Source organism: Leptonotus elevatus, chromosome 19 (genome assembly GCF_054856555.1).
Source record: "Leptonotus elevatus isolate MCC_2025b chromosome 19, RoL_Lele_1.0, whole genome shotgun sequence".
NCBI classification, from domain to species: Eukaryota; Metazoa; Chordata; class Actinopteri; order Syngnathiformes; family Syngnathidae; genus Leptonotus; species Leptonotus elevatus.
In genome coordinates, this window is record NC_141257.1 from 6,579,734 (window position 1) to 6,600,498 (window position 20,765).

The 20,765-nt window shown below is 40.1% G+C and overlaps 1 protein-coding gene across 1 annotated transcript in view; it reads right to left on the minus strand.

Moving 5' to 3' along the window:
• Positions 1 to 20,765, minus strand: part of csmd2 (CUB and Sushi multiple domains 2) — a 172,471-nt gene that overhangs the window by 39,381 nt on the left and 112,325 nt on the right. Inside the window, exons 27-42 of the mRNA XM_086062042.1 lie at positions 16,767 to 16,969; positions 16,415 to 16,606; positions 15,866 to 16,004; positions 15,261 to 15,448; positions 13,406 to 13,600; positions 12,903 to 13,019; positions 10,918 to 11,031; positions 7,684 to 7,779; positions 7,289 to 7,492; positions 6,486 to 6,610; positions 4,463 to 4,559; positions 4,032 to 4,136; positions 3,714 to 3,832; positions 3,342 to 3,411; positions 1,210 to 1,326; positions 469 to 678 (exon numbers count right to left, since the gene is read on the minus strand). Coding sequence (XP_085918168.1) covers positions 469 to 678; positions 1,210 to 1,326; positions 3,342 to 3,411; positions 3,714 to 3,832; positions 4,032 to 4,136; positions 4,463 to 4,559; positions 6,486 to 6,610; positions 7,289 to 7,492; positions 7,684 to 7,779; positions 10,918 to 11,031; positions 12,903 to 13,019; positions 13,406 to 13,600; positions 15,261 to 15,448; positions 15,866 to 16,004; positions 16,415 to 16,606; positions 16,767 to 16,969 — 2,291 coding nt within the window. The remainder of the gene's footprint in view (positions 1 to 468; positions 679 to 1,209; positions 1,327 to 3,341; positions 3,412 to 3,713; positions 3,833 to 4,031; positions 4,137 to 4,462; positions 4,560 to 6,485; positions 6,611 to 7,288; positions 7,493 to 7,683; positions 7,780 to 10,917; positions 11,032 to 12,902; positions 13,020 to 13,405; positions 13,601 to 15,260; positions 15,449 to 15,865; positions 16,005 to 16,414; positions 16,607 to 16,766; positions 16,970 to 20,765) is intronic.

Consider the following 20,765-nt stretch of genomic DNA (forward strand, 5'->3'; position numbering starts at 1 on the left):
GAGCCGTTGCAGCCACGGTAATATGTCGTGAAACTTTCTTTAGGCAAAATAAATAGATATTTTAAGTGATCAACAGTTTGGTATAAAGTGATTAAAAAGGTTTGATGATACACACCTCACATCACTGATAGTTAATAAATTAACTTGATGGAATGAGGGAAGCGAAATTATGATACAGCATTCTGCCTTTACAAGTCATTATTCATTATTTTTATGACGATATTATAATTTTCCAGGCAAATAGCTCGATATATTAAATGTACTTCGGCTAAAATACATTGAAGTGACTATGGGTTATATCAAGCTCTGGGGTTGAAATTAACTCTGAATACCAAGTCACTTTCACAATTAGCAAAAATTTATCCTGGTGATTATATCAATAATAATGTGAACTGCAAATTAAACCAGACAGTTTGAAAATAATCCCAGAGCGTGAAGTAAAAGTTTTTCAACATCAAGGTCACTTACCTTGATACTCGAACCGGAACCCTGGTTTGTTCTGTGAATGGTCACTATGGAAATAAACGGTAGTCTCATGTGAAGTGGTGAGAAGCGAGGAAGGAACATCCGGCCCGCTGAATCGTCCAATGACGGCACTCGTGTCCAGTGGTCCATTGCGTATTTCAAGAAAATCGTGGTTGGCTTCAGTGGAGAAATTAAGAAACTGTATGTGGGCTCCTGGAAAGAAAATAACACAATTGACCATATTTTCCTTCTTGGTAACATGGCAATAATAGGATAACAAAAACCTTGCAAAATTCAACAGCACAACACCAAAACAAGCCTTGTTGTTATATATTAACACTCAGATAATCATCAAAATGAAGCGCATAAGCTGGACCTGTGCCATTTGCAGTTAGACTTAAAAAAGAACTAATTACTTCTTCTGCTCATCATCAATGTCTCGGGGGCAATTAAGACAATGAATGTTCATATTACAGTAATGGTCTGTTGAATGACCCCCATTGTATTCTGTTTTTTTTAAATTCAGAAAGCGTACTCATGAATGAAGCTCAATACTTCTCCACTGACTGTTCCCAAGGAAAAAAGTAATTAAAAAGGGCGAATGGCACAAGAACTTGAAAATCGTCCAAGAAAAGTGTTCACTCTCATGTGCCAACGGCCAAATTGATGATACAGAATCTAGTTTTAGCACACTCTGAATGATTTGTGCCGTTTTAAAAGCTTTTCGGAGACTCTGATTCTCACCGTAACTAACAGGCAGGTAGATTCTCCATGTGCAGTCACTGTTGCTAGGATAGTTGCCAGGGAAACCGGGGCTGAGTATCATGCCCTCCATCTCCTCCCGAATTCCTCCACATTGGGCTGGTGGGAGCCAGTAAAAGCATAATTTTATATTATTATATGGGCAGAATATATTTAAAAATATATAATACAGTATAAAATATAGAGTTGGAATTCATTGCTTAATACATAAACATCACCAATACGGATTAAATGCTATTTATTTAGAGAAAGACATTTTTCTTGTAAGAACATAACATCATGGAGGTTTTCCAGTAAGGTTTGAATAAGATGTTTCAGCCATTTCAAGACATTTTGTGTTAGCCTTGATCGCTCCGATGTGTTCTCATATGGTGTTCCACATGGTTCAACTTTGGGCACCCAGCAGTTTTCATTGTATTTGCTGCTGCTGGGTTTCATCTTAAAAAAAAAAACATGGTACAGTATATCCTTCCACTGCTATGACAGTCAGCTCTTAATCTTCAGAGCGTCTACATGCTGTGGTGTATTTCCATTACAGTAATAAGTAACAATACTGTTAAATGTAACATAAACTTTACATTGGGTGGTGTACTAAATTTGTTAAGCACTGTATGTTGCACACGCTGCATATTATATATATTTTTTAAATTGAGATGTCATAGTGGCACATCAGGCACATCTTGCGTTGTCAGTGTCCCTTTCATCTTAAACCACCGGTGGATACAATTTCCTTGACTGAAATCCAGGACGAAGACTCAAAATAGTTCGAAATAAAAATGATGATGGTATCAAGAAAGATGAAACGAGAGAAGCCGTGAAACAAGACACAAAAAAAGATGAAAGGATGTTAAACTGATGTTAAAAGCATCAGCTGACTAAAGCAGAAAACAGTGAGTGGTCCTGGAAGGGGGGGAGGATAAAGAATTGTGGGGAGGAAGGGGAAAATAAATGAGAAAAACAGCCTACCTAAGACAAAGTAGAGAGTCACCCCAGAGAAAAAAAATGTGGGTGATGTACAATTATTTTTCTCTCAGGAATAAATAATGGCTGCGTTTCGTATGCTCAAGGAAGGTTGCAAACAGGAAATGTGGATCTATGAATTTCCCAGACTTCAAGCAATTGCTGGCATAATGGAAATTGTTTGTCAAAGCACTCTCACATGATTCATAGGTTTAAATTAATTAGTAATTCCCAACCGGGGTGCCGTGGCACACTAGTGTGCCGTCAGTGTAAATTATTATTTTTCCATCAAAATCCATTTATTAGTCTTGTATTTCTTTTTTTATAGCTTGATGCATAGCGTCAAGGTCAGTGTCCTGCTTGACACATTTCTTTTCAGAAACCAGTGTTTTGGTGGAACCAATCAATACTTTACTGCTGATTAGAAATAAAAGAAACTAAAAACATGTTTTTTATCTAGTGAAATAAGAGTCTTTTTTTGGGAAGGTGCTTACGGATGCATGGAAATGCCAATGTGGAGTAAAAATGTTTGTCTGGCAAATACGTACAGTATTTGCAAGTACGTTTGAGAGTATTTGCAAGTACGTTCTAACGTATTTGTAGGCTGAATGCTAAAAACGTTTCCATAGTGCCACGGGGTATGCACATGCACATGCCGGGTAAATACCCCATAGCATTATGGGAAAAAAATACTAAGCTTTTAGCATTCAGTCTACGAGTACATTCAAACGTATTTGTAAGCACATTTAAATGTATTTGCAATTACGTTTGAATGTACTTAAGTAAAACGGGTTCATTGCCGTTATAAAGGGTGAGTAACACTGGATTAAATAACCTCAAATGTCCTAATTCACTCTGTTGTCTTATCTTTGGGGTTAAAAAGAGTATCACCCTATTGATTTGCACTACCCTGAGGGATAAGCGTAAGATGAAACTTGTTCCCTTTGAATTTGAAGCGACAACATAAAGCTGTTGATGCCACAGTGTCAAGATCACAAGCCTTAAAAGTGAGATCATGGCCTTGTAGCGCTTTAAATAATCATCGAGGGAGCAAAGGGAGAGAATGATCCCTGAGGAAAAGTTGTCAGCCCATAGAAGAAGGCCAGAAGAACAGGGAAAGAACATGGAGGAAAATAAGAAACAGTTCTTCTTACCGATGCATAGAGGCGGAGGGTAGTTCCATCTTCGGACGGTTCCGGGCATACAGGTGATATGCGAATTCCCCTTCAAAGTAGACCATGTGCAGAAGAGAGTGGAAAAAGGCAACAAAATGGGCGTGAATTTATTTGCACTCACTCACATCTGGAGCTCTAATTATTTGAAGCAGCTGCTCGTTGTCTCCAAATGACTTCATGGAGCGACTAAATTACAAAATCTATCTGAAGTGAGAAAGATCGATGCAGAAGGAGAACTATGGCCGTAAAAAAAATAATGGAATGATTGGAAGGTGGTGCCTATTTGTTGTCTCCAAAAGATCGACGTTTGCTATATATACACTTGTCATACATACGGCTTTATGATTTTACCTGTAGCGTGTATCCAGGTTCACACTGAAAAGACACCACATTATTCATCTGAAGACGCTCCCCAATCCTGATGGCATTCATAGGAATGACTGGCTCGGGGCAGCTGGTTAGTGACACAGCTGAAGGGATAAAATATGCAAATTAATTCAGCATTATATGTCAAATTTCTAAGTACAAGTTAATCTTTTTAAATTAAACACTCTAATTGCAATGTATGACCCACAGTGGAAACGTGTAAGTGAGTTATAAAATAAAATAAAATCATAGTTGTCTTTCAGGTGTCGGCGAGTTCCATTCATTATTATCATTTGAACTTACTTTTGTATTCCAGTCTGAATCCAGCAGCAGACACGCTAATATCGGAGAAAAAGTGGAGGTATAGTTGATTGGAAGTACTGTTGAGGAGAGCTGGAACTGTGGTGCCTTGGGGAGAAAATAAATCGTAGGTATTTAGTGATCCTATCTGTTGCTTAAGCTGACCATGACTAACTGCTTCACTTTCTTACAAATAGCTTAAACGCTGCTTTCCTAACATTAGCATTTTTATTTCTCGGTTTAAAAAAAAAGACTATTACCTCTTGCTATAAAAGGGAGATTAACAAAGTTACCACACATCAATTAACTCCAAAAACAAAACAGCATGAGGATAATAATTTTGTTGAGTATAATGATCAACACACAATTGTTTTTTGTCAGAAAAAAACACAAAAACAAAACATGGCTCCAGGCCAAAACAAGTAATAGACTACCTGAGAAACTTCCAAGTAAGGTGTCAGTATTGTCGCCTCCATCAAACACCTCCAACGAGTCCCAGTTCTGTTCTGTGACAAAGCTGATGACCTGGATCTGAGAGGAGAGCATACGGGAGAATGAGAACAGTGAATATTATAGATACAAATAAAAAGTGGTCTTGCTAACTGTTCAGAATATCACAATACACTTTCATTTCCTTTCAGGTATCATTCGGACAGGAATGTGGCTATCGGCATTCTTGGGAGTTAAAGTTTTTGTCATCTTATGCCCTTGCCTATGGAAACGTCATGGGTGTTTAGTGCAATTTATGCTAGCCATGTCAAGTTTTTTTTTTTCAAACGTGATCAGTTCTTGACAAACCATGTGGCAAAAAGTCTGATAGTACTGTACTACCATTGATGAAAAAAAAATCTGGAAAGCTAGCACTCAAAATTGACCAAAAATGTGTTTTAGCGGATGCTTTGGAGAGGGCTAAAGCTAGCTGTAGCGACTTCAGGTTGTTGAGTATCGTAATTTTCCGTTTGAAGCCTTTGCATAACTAGCTCATTTGGAGAGTAAATGCAATATGTTACATACGACAATGTAAAGACATCATTAAAATGAGCCTTCCCTTGACGTTAGCATATTATGTTTATGTGGGACTCACTAGGGTGATCACATTTTGATTTCCACAAAAAAATAAAAAAACTTTCTTTTGAAGTCTTACTTGATAAAAAAAATGACATAATATTGTAAGCCCATGATTGACCTTTTCGAGCCGGATCAAACCCGTACCCTCCGGTTTGGCAGTACTACCAGTGAGCTAAGTTCTGGACGGTTAATACAGCTCAGGACCTCCACGCTCTACCAGTCTCGGTAACACGGTGCACTCCGCCTCCCATTTGTTGTGCAACGAAAACCGGATATTTTCATGATTTAATGGCCAGGCAAAAGAGGACCTTTGGTCACCCTTTAGAAGGGTTCAATTTCAACATTTCGCAAAGATGGTCCATGATAGCTCGTTCTTCTCTCACTCTCATTTAGATCAACCAATTCCTTCAACACTGGGTTGTGTACGGGCCAATTATTGTGGGGCATCTTTTATTAGTAGGCCAGAGGAAAAAAAATCTAAATAATCCACTCAGTTGAAGTTTATTTTATTTGACCAACTTCCCTTCACAACAGTAGCATGCAAACACATACAACATAAATGTTTGACTCTTGCATCAGCCACATTGCAATGTCTGTGTTATGCTGAAGCACAAATGAAAACCAGTTTCTTTGTATCTCCTGAAGACACGAAACCGGTGACAAAGACAATGAAATTGGGACAATGACTCTGGAGTACAACAGATGAGAGGATTACGTTAGCGTATGGAGACAGAATACTGAACCCTCTAAATTGGCACGTCATCTCTTCAAAGCACAATGTCAGTGAGGGAAATGTGGGTCCATACACTCACAGAAATGATATGTGTAGCACATTGATATTAAGGCTGTTGTGTCATATTTCTGACCTAAAGACAGTCAGCTGGGGTGACGGGAGCTAATAGCTAAGGGACAGCACTGAGGTCATTAGCCGCAGAAGCTAAACTGTACGCCAAGAAACTTTCCATCTGGCTGATCCCCAAAGACTAAGCGACAAACTCCTGCAAAGACGACTAAGTGAGGAGAAACGTGAATACACATTTATCACAGGTGCAATCTAATTTTAATTTATTTGCAAATTCAGCCCGTTTAAAGTTTATAAACGGTCCTTCTTTACATCTAGAACTACAATTGGATTGGAATAGTGCTAATTAGATCAGCTAATTACACACCACGATGCGTGTGCGGTGGTCAGGCCATTGCAGGCTAATGGTAAACACACAACATGAATACAATTTTCCTGTAAATGCTGGGAAATATTATGTTTACAAATTCAATTCTATTTTGCGTGTCTTAAGCGATTGGATCATATTTCCCTTTCCAGAAGGAAATTAAGTTTTTTGCAGTAAACTGTCCATGAACCTCAGCTCCCAGTATAAATACAATACAAACCTGTATTCCGGATCCCTCAGGAACCGTAATCTTCCAGACACAGTTGAGGCTGTTGAGGTAAGGCTCTGGAAACCCAGGTGATAAAATGGTCCCGGTACGTTGAGTAAGATTAGCTCCACATGGAACTGTGGATGAGAGCAGTATATTAACCAACCATATAGATGAATGCGCTGTAATCATATATATATATATATATATATGTATACTGAACACAAATATAAACGCAACACTTGTTTTTGCTCCCATTTTTTATTAGATGAACTATATATATATATATGTAGTCCTCGAGTTACTTCACGGCACCTGTGCCTCATCCGTAGCACTTTTTTTCCCGTTAATTTCCCACAGTAATCACGGCATTTTAAAGTTATTTAAAGTTGTGCTGTTACCTCCAGCAACGGATGTCCTTCAGCAGGACGGCTCACAATCAGGCGCGTCACATTTCCGTGTTTAAGTACGAATTAGCTCTGCTCTGCCATCCGTCAGCAATTAATGTGCGTGCGGAACCACGAAATATTGGTTCTCCTCTTCCAGGTCGCGCAAATATTATTATTATTTTTTTTAAGTATTTTGATGTAAATATCGACTTTAACGGGGGGGAAATCCGACTTCAGTCGAAATTCCCGTTACATCGCCAGCGTAGGAACCTGTGCGCTGCATGGCTGACTATTGGCTCTACAGGCAATGGATTGCAGCACAAATCTGTGTCAGGTTAAATAAGATTTACACACAAGGCAAGGAGAGAAGGAAGAACGAAAGATGAAAACCAGCGTGTGTGTCTCTGTACAAGATCCATGTCCTACCTATGCAGCTGGGGATGGAGCTGTTCCACTGAGCCAGTGCATTGGGCACTGTCAAACATTCAATGGCGGCCGATCCCTCGAGCACATAACCTGGGCTGCACTCAAAGCGAATCACGGCGCCAACGGCAAAATTGTTGCCCATTCGTCGGCCATTCCGGGGCTCGGGGACCGAGCTGCACTGCGTCGCACTGGTCCGTGGCACAGCTTTAGAGAGCAGGAAATGGAAACAAATGGATGAATAAGTGAATTAAAATCTGAACTCATTTAATATTTTATTACTAGTCCTTAGATGTTGAAGAGCAATAGAGTTTGAAGTCATCCTAGAATCACTCATGGTCAGCGAATGAGAGTTTTCAGAATCTAAAGTACAATTTGCGTCATATAAACTCACTCACCCTGGTAGACCAGGTGGAATCCCTTCGAGCTAGATTGGCCTTTCGAGGTGAAGCGTATCAGGATTTGGTTGGTTGTCGCCAACGGCAATGACTCGCCTGACAGTGGAGAAAAAAAAGACAATTGGCAATGTTATAAACTAAGTGCTCTCAAACTGTATTTGCGTAGGCGCTGCGCACACTCATCTCTCCTGGTTTCACTCGGTTGAGTGTGAAATACAGAATTCAATTCATGCTTGGGTTTACCACCTAACACTGTGCTAGGCTTTGGGCCATGAAGACATTACCTAAAGGACATTCTTACCTTTCAGGAGGGGTTTGAATGTCACTGGAGTCATGGCTCACCAGCAGGCCACGTGTAAAATTAAGATGCGCTCTAACAGTTTGCATACAGCGATACTTGAGCCACTGAAAACTAGAACAAAATTACCTCATTTGCCCCCAAAAACTTATAAACACGTTCCATTTGAAATTTTGCCATGGTCCCAAAAACGCATTTATACGTTTGTTATGTTTTTTTATGCTAGACTCGAGCATACAGAAGGCTTTGGGGCAGCTTCTGACCTGAAGAGGTCGCTTAAAGCAATGGTAGTTATTTGACAAAACGGCCAGCAGGTGGCATCAGAGTATAAGAGATCAGCTGATTGGACAAAACAAGAAAGAAAAACGGAATGTCGGGATGGGGTGTGAAAATTGGACAAAAATAATGGGGCTGGCGAAATCCGCCGAGACTCGGGACACGATGCTTAAAAGCGGTTTAAACCGTCCGGTCAGGTCCGGAGTCCTGCAGGTTTTAGATGTTTGCGCCTACCAACACACCTGATACTAAAGATCAGGATTGTTTTCAGGCATGCTGATGAGCTGATTCTATGAATCAGGTGTGCTAGTGGGCAGAAACATCTAAAACCTGCAGGACACCGGACCTCGAGGACTGGAATTGGTGTACCCTGCCCTACACCAACTTGTTTACTAGGTAATTGTTCTTCAGTCTTCAAATGCACAGACCATTGAGACCATCCCAATTTTTCTCTTCAATGAATCAAATACTGTGTGCTACCATGTACTGCATTTCAGCTTTCTTTCTTGGGGTGAAAACACCAGACTATAATTACTTGTACAGATATTGGAATATCTTTTTGATAGAAGACCAAAAAACCAACTGCGTCTTTCGAATGACCTCAAACGGCCCACAACATCTTAATTAAACCCCGGTGACGTTTCTACAGAGATGGGAGGCGCTGAACATGATATCATGCTTGAGCATCTCTGCCTCTCAGTCTTTGCTGCTCAAACTGCCGACTGCCTCTCGGCGGAGGATCTCATTACACCGTGTCTGCTTGCTGTCACACTGTAGTGGGGAGGCAGACATGCTTAACCCCCTGAGGAAACATCCCGCTATGTGTGTGTCTGTGTATCTCCCCAACCTGTACTGTCATCTTATTCCACATATGTGTTTAATATATTGTTTAATATATCTGTTCCTGTAGGTGTTGCGTCAAAAAAAGAACTCCAGCTACAAGTGTCATGGCCGTGACTGCTCGGGTACCACTGCTGAGACCCCAGGGCATGCTGGGTAGTTAATTGCAGGAAGGCCCCGGTAGAATGCTGTCATGGCGACCGCTTCATAATTCGCTATGCGGGGGAATATGTTCACCATAGCAGATCAGACATGTGTCAGCATGTTTGCTTATCAAGCCTCTGGTCAGCTTCCAGCTGCAAACCAGGTCACCCATTTACAGCTTCTGCGCACTGATTTGAAGGAAAGACTTTGGCGGGAAGCCAGTCGCCAAAAGGAGTCGATGGTGTTAGCTGGTTTGGATTCAGCAGTTATGGCTGAGATTAATGCTCCAGCTGTTAAGCGATCAACATGTTTCATGCAAGAGTAGAAGAACCTGAGACGACGTATAAACCTCTACAAAATACCACAAAGATGTATTAGGCACAAAAGGCAAGACGCCTGAGTTCAATCCTGCACACTTGTGTTTTCTGTCTCTTTGGGGGGACCACTTTTGTAGAACTAAAGTCTGTCTTCTTTGCCAAACAGTGTGAGCTCTGCTTTGCTCTGCTTGCTTAGTGAGTTTTGTGAGTTGGCCGACAGGATTCCCCAGTTAATATGGTGTTGTGTTTATTGAGCAGGAACCTAGATATTTTTTCTTCTTCTTCTTCTGTTTTTCCCAGTATGCCATAGACACAAAGGAATAATCATTTGCTTCTGTCAAGTCGCAGACTGGCCGAGATACAGCGATGCTCTGATTTCTAAACTAACATTTGTAATAAGTTAGTAACTGAGAATAATTGAGTTGCTGGAACAGAAATCTTCTAAGTAACTATGTATTGTATGCAAAAAAAAAAAAAAAAAATTGAACCATTCAAGTTCTGGAAAACTTTAACTTTTGAGTTGATCAACTAAAAAAAATTGAGCCAGCCGATTAACTCACTTTTTGAGTTCTGCTAACTTATTCTGGTTAACTGTGTAGCATATTATACATATATATATAGTTGCTGCTGTATCAAATATGGAAACCAGAGAGATGTCTAGTGAAAACAAAGCAAATTGGGAAGTTGAGAAAAGATGGAAAACTAATCAGTCATATAATTTATGAATTTACTGGAATTACTGTGCAATATGTGGCAAAGGAAAGTCCTTCCAGATATGGAGAAGTAATACAAAAAAAGACCAGGATTCAGACAGATTTTTAATCTATTATCTTCACATGACATCGCATGATGTCAGCGTTCAAATGAGCGGCTCAGAAATTAAGCTCACTGGTAGCGCTTGTGTTTCCAAACCGGCAAGTTCGATCTCCAATCAACATTTACAAGCAAACACATGGCCAACAGAATACAAATCAATATCATGTGATTAGTGTCAATTGTTTTATTTTAATTAAGAACCACGTAACAAAATTTCCTTCCACCTGAAAAATGTGCTGGTCCATATGTACAATAAGTAAATACTTGCCTGCTCATCTACTGTATATAACTGCTTGCACATACACGTGTTTGTGTCACACTAATAAAGGTGTATTTGCATGCGATCTTGAGCATGTCTAATGATTTGTTATCTCTGCGACGAAGCAAGTTGATGCAGCCGTTTACAGCTCGGTCGAGCCCGTCTGCCGCTACATCTTTACCTCTGTCAGCAATGTGTCAATGGAACGCTCATCACAAAGGTCGTAGCATGAACATTTGATTCGCTCCTCACTCATGTCAACAATAAGAAATAGCATGTGTTACCTGTGTGCGCTCCAGACAAGGAGCTAAGAACACGGGAGGACTGCGTGGGCCCATCAAAAACCTCCACGACGTCATTCAAAGCTGTCTGGAAGAATGCAAACTGGCTGAAGACCACTAGAAAAGGACATACAGGTGGTGGAATTACAAATCTCATTGTGAAATTTGAGACCATGATTGCCAGAGAATACCTGCAGCTATTTCAGTCAGAAGGTCCTCTCTGAACTTATGTAAGGTGGATCTCAGCAGTTATGAAAGCACAAGCAGTATCTGATCTATCTGACAAAAGCGAATATTAAAACTACTGATGTTTTGTCAGCAGATGAAAGCTTTTCTAGCAATAACAGCCAATATCTTTATGTCCTGTCACCACTCATCCTGTAAACCAACCCTCTCAACCGCCATTGCTGGAACACATTTAACCTTTCAGATCTAATCTGTGTCGGCTTTACAAGTGGAAGAACAAAGAGGACATTGGAAACTGGAGGAGAGTGAAGGGTCACCAGAAGTCAGTGTGTTTCATCAGTTGCTGGACCGTAACGTCAGAGTAACAAACGGGCTTCAGCAGGTCCCATTAACTGATCTTTGTCAATGGTTTAAATAGCATCTCTGCCTACATTCCAGAAGAAAAGGTCCCATTGAATACCACAGATATTTATTATTGGGCCTTGTAGCAGCCTATAATGTAATGATTTCCAGAAGATGTAATCATGCCTGAAAATGTCATACAATTTGCACTAAATTCTATCAAAACCCAATAATGTAATAATCTTACCAAATATGAAATAAAAATATTTTCCGAAAATTTGAACAGTATAGTCTTTGATTGTTTAACAATAAAATCTAAACATAAAACAACTGGTACAGTTAACTGTAACAATTAGCACTCCCAGAAGTCTTTGCGGCGTAGTAGTGGGAGGAGCTTACTTTGTTTAACTCTGTGCAGAGTTGGTTTAACACCAAATGAATCAACTCTGCCAAATAACTCCAACAATGACCCCCATTTATATCAGACAGTGTTAAAAAAAAAAAAATGTATAACTTTGAACTGAAAATAAACATCTATTTGACATTATCTGTCAAATGTTACATTATCAGTTTTCTGAGAGAAAAAAGACCCATCTGGAAATGTAATAAAATCCCCAATAATGTAAAAAACGATGTTATTATAATAACAGTAAGGATTTTTAAAATTACATTATTGGTCAAACGATAACATGATTGAGTTTTATTACATTTTTGATTGAGTTAAGTGCAAATTCTATTACATTTAATTTTTCTTGGAATCATTTTCTAGGAAAATGCAAATGTGGTCTATTGTGTACTGCCAATTCCGTCACAGTCCCTCATGGAGATTCCAACAAGAGGAATGTCAGCCAATTTATATGAAGTGTCATCACATCTTCTAATGGGTATTTCAACTTCAACATTAGCAAGAAAGTTGCTTCGTTTGAATTAATTTTATTTTTTGAGTGGCTGATCCGATTTTAAGTTCAAGAAGCTTAGCTTTTTTAATATGGAAAATACAAAAGGCTAAAAAAAAAAATCTTCAAGATACCAATTAGAGGTCGCATATATTCCTTGCTGGATATGTAAAATAGCGATCAAATTGCTACAGTGACAGTAACACTTGGGCAGCTTTCAGGTGGTTTTACTTTTACAGGCAGTGTCACTATTACCGCAGGAATCCCACTCTCTTTGGAATTGTGAAATAATCCCTTAAAAGTTTTAAGAAAATTCGATGAGAATTAAATGGTTGAAAAGTGACAATAGTAATCCCTGAAGGAAAATTGAAGCTGGAAAGGAAATTGTACAAATTTGACCCCAGTCAATTTTGCATCAGATACCGCTCGAAATTAGAGGAAACGTTTTAAGAAACTTGTATAAACGATAGAATTGTGAAAAAAATCTGACCATCATCTAGTGGCTACGGCAGCCCTGTCTAAACTTTTACCAAAAACCAGCAAACATAATATTTCCTTTCTTACCGTAATCTTGGGGAACTACCACAGAGTAAAGACAAATTCTTGCACTGCTGTAGTTGCCAGGGTAACCAGGAGACAGGACCACTCCTTCTAAACCAGAGTACTGCCCACCACAGAGTGCTGAAAAGAAAGTCAGAGTGTGAGATGACCAACAAGAATACGGCAAGCACAGAATAAAAATGCCCTGACCTTGTAATATTTGATTCATTTTCTCTCTGCTTCCCCATCACTCCTAAATTACTTTTTCTTTCCTGATTGGGCTTTGGATGTAAGATGTCACTAGTGTGTGCCACAGTGACACTGCAATGTTTTTAAAGGGTCTCTGTGGGTTTACTGGGTAAAGATGTGTGAATATGAAATACAGGTGAGCAATGAAATCAGTTTTTGTTGGTAAATCAGTAAAGCACACAAACCGCCATCTAATATGTTTACATAAGCTAAATCTATAAAAGCATTGGTATGGAATGTGTGTGTGCTACGGACTGTCTCCAGATGTCAGTGTTTACCAGTGCAGATGGGTTTGGGTTTGTTCCAGCTTGGCTTGCCATCTGCTCCCATGATGCATGTGAGGGTTTGCTCTCCCTCCAGTGTGTAGCCGCTGTCGCAGTGGTAGGTGACGACGGAGCCCAGCTTGAGTTCGCTCCCTGCCCGTGACCCGTTGCGCACCAGACCCGGCTCGAAGCACGACTCCCTCGGGTTCTCTGTGCGAAAAGGTAACACGGTGGAAAATCAGCCATGTTAAACACATGTTGACATGCAGTAAATGAAAGGATTTTTCTAAACGTTTTTTTGCTTGCTTGTGTGCTTTTATATTTTAGTAAATCCATCTCAGTGGCTGCCTTTTGTCTCTGGCCCTTGACAGCGCCGTCTCATCTACTGAGGCTGATGGTATGTGGATGTCTTTGGAGAGAGACAGGCAGCTGATTGAGAGTGGCATTGGTCTGAGCCAAGGTCTGCTGAGTGCATACAACTGCTTATCTCGCACAACTTTGTTGTGCATCGGAGCGGAGAAGACAATGCACATACACATGTGCACCAGCACCATATACAAACACACATAAGTCACCACTTATAAGGCTGTAAAGAAAGATGTATTGCTCAATCTGTTATCGAGTTCTCAGGTGAAGCAGACCCACGTGAGAGGCCACAAGTAAATTCCGTATAATTCTCATTCCTTGATCTCAGTCTTAAACACAGCTGACTTCCATATCTGACTAATACCCCCCATGTGCATGTAAGCAAATCATGCCTGAGGCCCTGGCATGGGTTCACTGTATCTTAGCAGGGCTTCTGTTACAATTTCCTCTTGTTCCACCGCCTGCGGTTCAGTTAGCTGCTCCTGTTGTGTACTATGTAGTTGATTGGATTCATTAAATTGCTACCGTGATTTTGAATTTCAACCATATATTATGTCTAATCTTCAAGTTGTCTCCAAAGTAAATGCTATCGAGAGGTTGAACCCTTTATCAAAGACCTCATTGGAGTTTTCGCAAAACAGTGTTGCCGTGGCAACACACTGTTTGCCAAGAAAATAACTCTGATTATGAGGGTCTAAACATGCAAAAAAATCTCATGAAACTTTGCACACACAAAGCCTGGCAAAATAAAATAATATAAAACTAAAGAGTTTACATGACGTGATTCGAGGTGAAGTTAAAAAATGAGCCCAACAGTGACAGATGCAAGAGTTAAGATGCTTGTTTTGGTGTATATCTGTTGATGTCATTGCGCGTTATTCAAATGTCGTCCGGCCATGGAAAATTCCCATCAGACACCGCCAGAGACATGGAAACAAAAAATTGCTTGGTAAACAGGCTGACAGCACCTTAGGCAGATTTCCAATTTTCAATGGCAGCCTGACCAAACACTCACTGGGCCTACTTGTTAACACGTCACTGTTCACCAAATACCATGACCGGGAGCTTTGTGAGCTTTTGTGCCAGGCTGTTTGTTCAAAACCTGGGAGCAAATCCATATTTTATCTGCTAATGGTTTACTACAGTTAAAAAATGAAATTGGGCAAACTGGAATTTTTATGAGCCTCATACGGAGTCCACCTGCCTGACCAGATTGGCCGTGGTTTATGACTCATTTTGTCACATGCTGTAAATACACAACTGGAGAAGAATTTGCCAGAACAATAAGCGTCAAAAATACATCTTATGTGCTCTGTTGGAGGCAAAGCAAAGAGCGTAAAAAAGAGCTTAAGAACTACTGCAGCCACCTTTTTGTCTTCTCAATTCATCGATTTAGTCAGCCTCCAAGGTAGGCGTTGATCAATAAATCCTTCCAAGGAATCCCACTCACCCCAGACGAGTCCGAAAAGGAAGTTAGAAGAAACAATGTACACAAAGTGCAAACCTGTGTACTGAAGCACAAATCCATTGCTGCTGAGGGAGGCATCGCTGCGGAAGGCCAGGAAGAGCGTGTTGGAGCTGCTCTCGATACGATCGGGAACGTCTGTGCCGTAAAAGCTTCCCAGCAAAGGGCTGAGGGAGTCCGGCCCATCATAGATATGTAAGAAGTCATAACTGGGCTCCAAGCTGAATCTGGTTGAATGAGGGAAGAAAATACTTATCATGCATAAACACTAGAGGTGTCAGTCGATTAAAATTCTTGTCAAATTTTGCCTTAATAAACACACAAGGAATTTGTCTTCACAGTCAAAACCTGGGCGAGAGACACCAAACGTCACAATGCGAGAGAGAGACAGAATGCAGAGGTGGCAAATCCAGGTCCAGAAAGTAAAAACACTGCCACAGTTTGGCTTGAGCCCCTGGAGCTATCTAGCTATCTAGCTAGCTCCCTAGCAGGTAAATGAGCACCATAGCTAGGCAGGGTTTTTACTTTCTGGACCTGGATTTGCCACGGGAAGTTAGGGGCTCGCTTAGCATTCTGAGTTTCTTAGATGGAAAAACTAGACTGTTATGTGGTTTACTTAGACATTCAGAGTCAATTAATCTTACTGGTTGAAGCTGAGGGCAATGACATAGTCCTCCATGACAGTAACAGTCCAGTCACACTCTCTCCCATGAGGGTATGGTTCCGGATAATCCGGAGAAAGGATGAGGCCACTTGGACCGCTCAGGTTGCCTCCACATGGAGCTTTGAAAAAGCAGAAATACAAACATAAATCAATCTAAACTCAAGCATCATTAGATCCCCCCCAGAAAGCATCAAGCATGATCACATCCAAAGACATTTATAGCTGATGTCAAGCCAGAGGGTCAGTCTTGTTTGTGGAGAGGCATTATAATCAGATATGTCTGTTGCAGTGACTGTCTAGGACACTATGTAATCGAATTTGCCACTTAAGACTCAGTTAGTCTGTTAGGGAACTGCTTTGTCTAACCTTTTCAGAAGTCAGTCAAGCCACAGAGGTTATATCATAGTTGCTGGTATATAACACTTGTTCACTGTTATGGAACATTAAGTCTTGAAGTCTGCTAATCATACTTCTTATGTCATGATAAGCCACAGGTCACTTTGCATGATGTGCTTGAAATATGTTGTACCTGTGCAAGTCGGAGGGTCTGGCTGCCAGAAGTAGCGACCACTGATTTCAGTGCAGGTGATTTTGTTGGCGCCCTGCAGGATGTAGCCAGGGTCACACTGGAAAACCACATGGTCCCCTGGCTCCCTGCTGTCACCGCCGCGGGTCCCATTAGTCGGCATGCCCGGGTCATTGCATGAGGTGGCGGTAGAGACTGAAGAAGCAGGGGAAAGTATAAAGGAACCTGACTGAGATGAAAGTATCACTGCCATAAAAATGTTAACCTGTGAGGATTTGAATTTTCTCTTTCAAGCAAAACTATCAAAACCCTCCTCTTTCATCATAATCATGAGTGTCATGATCCTCAGCCTCACCAGAGAACTGCACTGCAAAGCCTTGCTTGCTAGTGAAGAAGTCGGTGGTGAATTGCAGGCTGATGGTGTTGAAGGTGCTGTGAGCATCTTGCGGCAACGATGAGCCGCTCAACTCCCTCAGCAGCACGCCTCCATCCTGGGGCCCATCCCAGATCCGAAGCACGTCATGGATCTCTTCGGTGTGGAAAACCAGGAAATGCAGACTAGTAGAGGAAAAGACACAGAATGCACGGTTACAGGGTTGTTCCATGCCAAATCACACAGTAGGTTTGACCCAACAGATTTTGATTTTAATGAAACTTGGTGTACTTGTTGATAGTGATGGCACAGCACTACATTTTAGGTCAATCAAAAGCATGGGTTTGGGAGCTACGGCCCACCAAATTTGGACATTTTTGGCAAAAAAGGTGTGGCCAACTTCCTTTGAATCCTTTTAACTACAGGGTCAATCTTCACAAAACAGCTATCGTTGGAAAGTGAATTCAACAAGGATTCCAAACTGTCTGCAATCATTTTGAAGATTGGTACATATTTTACTAACTTCACATTTTAATCTATAATTTCACCTTGTGGATGTTCTCCAAAACGTAAAAAATGTCAGAGATTGTTTTTAAAGCATCAATAGGGACTCACAGTATCCAAACCCTCAGACATTCATTGAAAGTTGAATATTCATTGAATCAGTTTTGTCGAAAATTTTCCAGATTTGGTGGACCGTAGCTCCAAAAACTCTGCTCCAATTGACCTAAAATTTCAGATTTAGTGATGTGCCACCATTATCAACAAGAACACCAAGTTTAATTGTAATCAAAATCTGTTTGGTTAAGCTCAACTGTGTGAATTGGCATTGGAACCCTTTATATTATTGTTTAGGAAACTAAACTAAAAAGGGCAAAAGTTTCCTACGGCTACTTATACAGGAAATTATAGGTACAGCTATACAATCCATTGACAGCCATTACAACAATAGAGGCACCTCTCAGTATAATGCAGTGCAGTTTGAAACCTATACAAACAAAACCACTGCAATGGATAATATACGACTGATCAAAACCAAAACAGTTTACAAAGCTATTTTCTGTCTATTTGATGAAAACAAACAAACTCAAAGACAACAGCCCATATTAGAATATAAATGGCTTATATGAAACTACAATGCATTTAGATGAATCAGTGCACCAAAAGTAGGCATGTGTTTAAAATAACAACAGACCAAAGGCCCTTAAAAGAGAAGGGCCGGCAGAATCAAGCAGAGGGACAAACGACATTTTAAATATAATCACAGACACCAGATGCGGAACATTCAACGGATGTTTTGCAGTGTCAGTCAAGCAGCTACTTCAGCCCCAGCATTTAATTTTCAGCCTCTACATCAGAAAGATGTTGCTGTCAAAATATGTACTCTTCACTTTCACCAAAGACAGCTATCATCCAGCTGGATGTTACAAGCCAGCGAGATGTGAATGCGTGTGTTTGAGTGTGCAAAAGTAGGGCAGTTTCAGCGCGGTGGATTCTAAATGGTATTTTCTACAGCTTGCAGTCTGAACATGTGGAAGACCATATTTTATACAAACTGGCTGTCAATATCATACGTTCACACCTACTTAAGGATAAAAGTTTGATCTTTAAAAAAAAAAAAAATATATATATATATATATATATATATATATACAGCATGTCAGTCTTGATAACAATCCCTGCACCCCCGTGCTGACTCATTCCTTTAAAAATAAATCAATAAACACAAACAAAAAAAAAGAGCGCTGTCTTGGGATGAGATGAGAAAGCGCAGGCAAATTATGTTAAGCTTGGCGGGTAGATGTAAATGAAGTGCCTGTCAAAATGACACAATGTTCTCTCAAACGCTCTATCGGGGTAATGCGGCATCTTGCTGGGATGTCACGGAGGCGTCACCAATTCCAAATATTCAATGAATAAAGTTGAACCAGCAGGCCAATCTTGTTCATGAAGAATAGTTTGTAAACAGATATGGCTGTAGAAATATAAGAGTGTGAATAGAATAATACCAAGGTTTAATGTTATGAAACACCGTGGAAATGATTAATTGATTTTCATTCATGATACACTAAGGGGACACTTGTAGCTATAAGAGATAAAGCACCCTCTAAAAGTAGAAAAATTAAAAGATATTCACCAGATTTCAACCCAATAGAGCATCCATCTTACCTCCCGAAGAGGACAGTGAAAATAAACAAATAATAACTGAAAGAGGCTGCAGTAAAAGGCCTGGATAAGTATTTCAAATGTAGAAAGTCTGGTGAGGTCAATGGGTCGCAGGCTTGACACCAAATATTAAAATAATGTCCGTTCTAATACTTTTGGAGATGACTGTATATGGAATACTTGGTTAATTCAAGTGTATGTGGGTATGCCAACTTAAGCTCTAAACTTGGGCTACTTAGTATTCTAGCAAACAGTTTAATACTGTAAAAAGTAGCAGTTTAAAAATCAACCGCAAACACATGCAGACACACACACGCAATGCAGAATCTTTGAGCTTCAAATGATGCATAGGAAAAATAGCAACCCGCTGATATGTTGACGTTTAGAAACAACTTCCTGCCGTGTTAGCATAATTGGTGTCAGAATCCGATTTCCACAGCGTGAGGCACGGGCGGCAGCCAGAGGCTACTCGGCAATGTTCTGTGAAGGCCAATACAGCAACACATAGCCGATGTGTCAAATTGCCGTGATTGTGAACAAAGTGCATGTGAAACAAAACGACACAAAGAGAAGGAAATTGCACATTTACACAGACATACATTGATGGGGAATATTTAAAGGGAATGCACAGAAAATACAGACACATTCAATTCCTTAACAATTGAGAATTATTTGATTGCGTACATTCTGTTCCGTAAAATTAAGGACATATTAAGCAATGGATATACCGAGTAGCGAGACATTTGTTTATCATTTCACTTCTAATTACATCCAGAGATAGCATTGGCACCGTGAACCAAGGCTGTGTTTACTTTACACCTCTTCATCAGTAAAGAGGTGTAATTAGTTTATATGAACGGTTCATATACACTTGCATGCATTTCAGTGGGGCTGTTTGAGCGGCTCGCAAACAAATATGATTGGATGTGATATAGAAAACTATCTTGGAATGCTTGCTAAGACGAGAGAGAGGATAATCAAATCTAATGGGGCTTCTTTGCTTGCCCTTCAAAGCTGTTTACGTGATTTAACTCACTGATGCCTGAAGCCTGAAAGCCTGACACGATAAGCTTACCAAATATATTTATGAACAAATCAAGGACTGTGGGTTCCGACAGACTTCGTTAAGTGAGAGGCAAATTTGAGGTTGTAATAAATCCAGAATTTATTTTTTACCATCTAATATTCTAGGTGTTTAAATGTAAGTTATATTTAGAGAGCACTTTAAAACAACCACCGCTGTTTTCTTAAGATGGAAACCTAGGGCAGCAGATACAATGAAAACAGCAGAGGACCCAGAATTGAACCCTGTGGAACACCATACCTACGGTGATATATGCAAATTCATACTGCACAGATTTGGTTAACAAATGTATTATTTTATATTTTTGCTCAACATAGTAGAAATACGACAGAAGGAATTGCAATAACTCATTTGCTTCCAAAACGTTCTATTTGAAATGTTTTATGTGTCCCAAAGACATATTTATACGTTTTGTTTTGTGTTTTTAATGCTGGAGCATACAGAAGGCTATGATGCAGCCTCTCAATTGCAGAGAACGGTTGAAGCAATAGCAGGTGGCAGCAGAGTAGACGAAATCAACCAAGGCCATGTTGCAAACTAGCCGATTTCCCCACAGTTCTAAACAGATTTGTGAATAATGATGAAACTTAGCTATATTCTAATGCTAATTGCTTCAAAACAGAAACAGATATAAATGTACTTTTTATTCTTAATGAAAGAAGAGACTCTAACCTTTATTTTGCTACGTTCCATGTTTTTAGACAGGGTAGATGCCACGGACTTCCGACTTC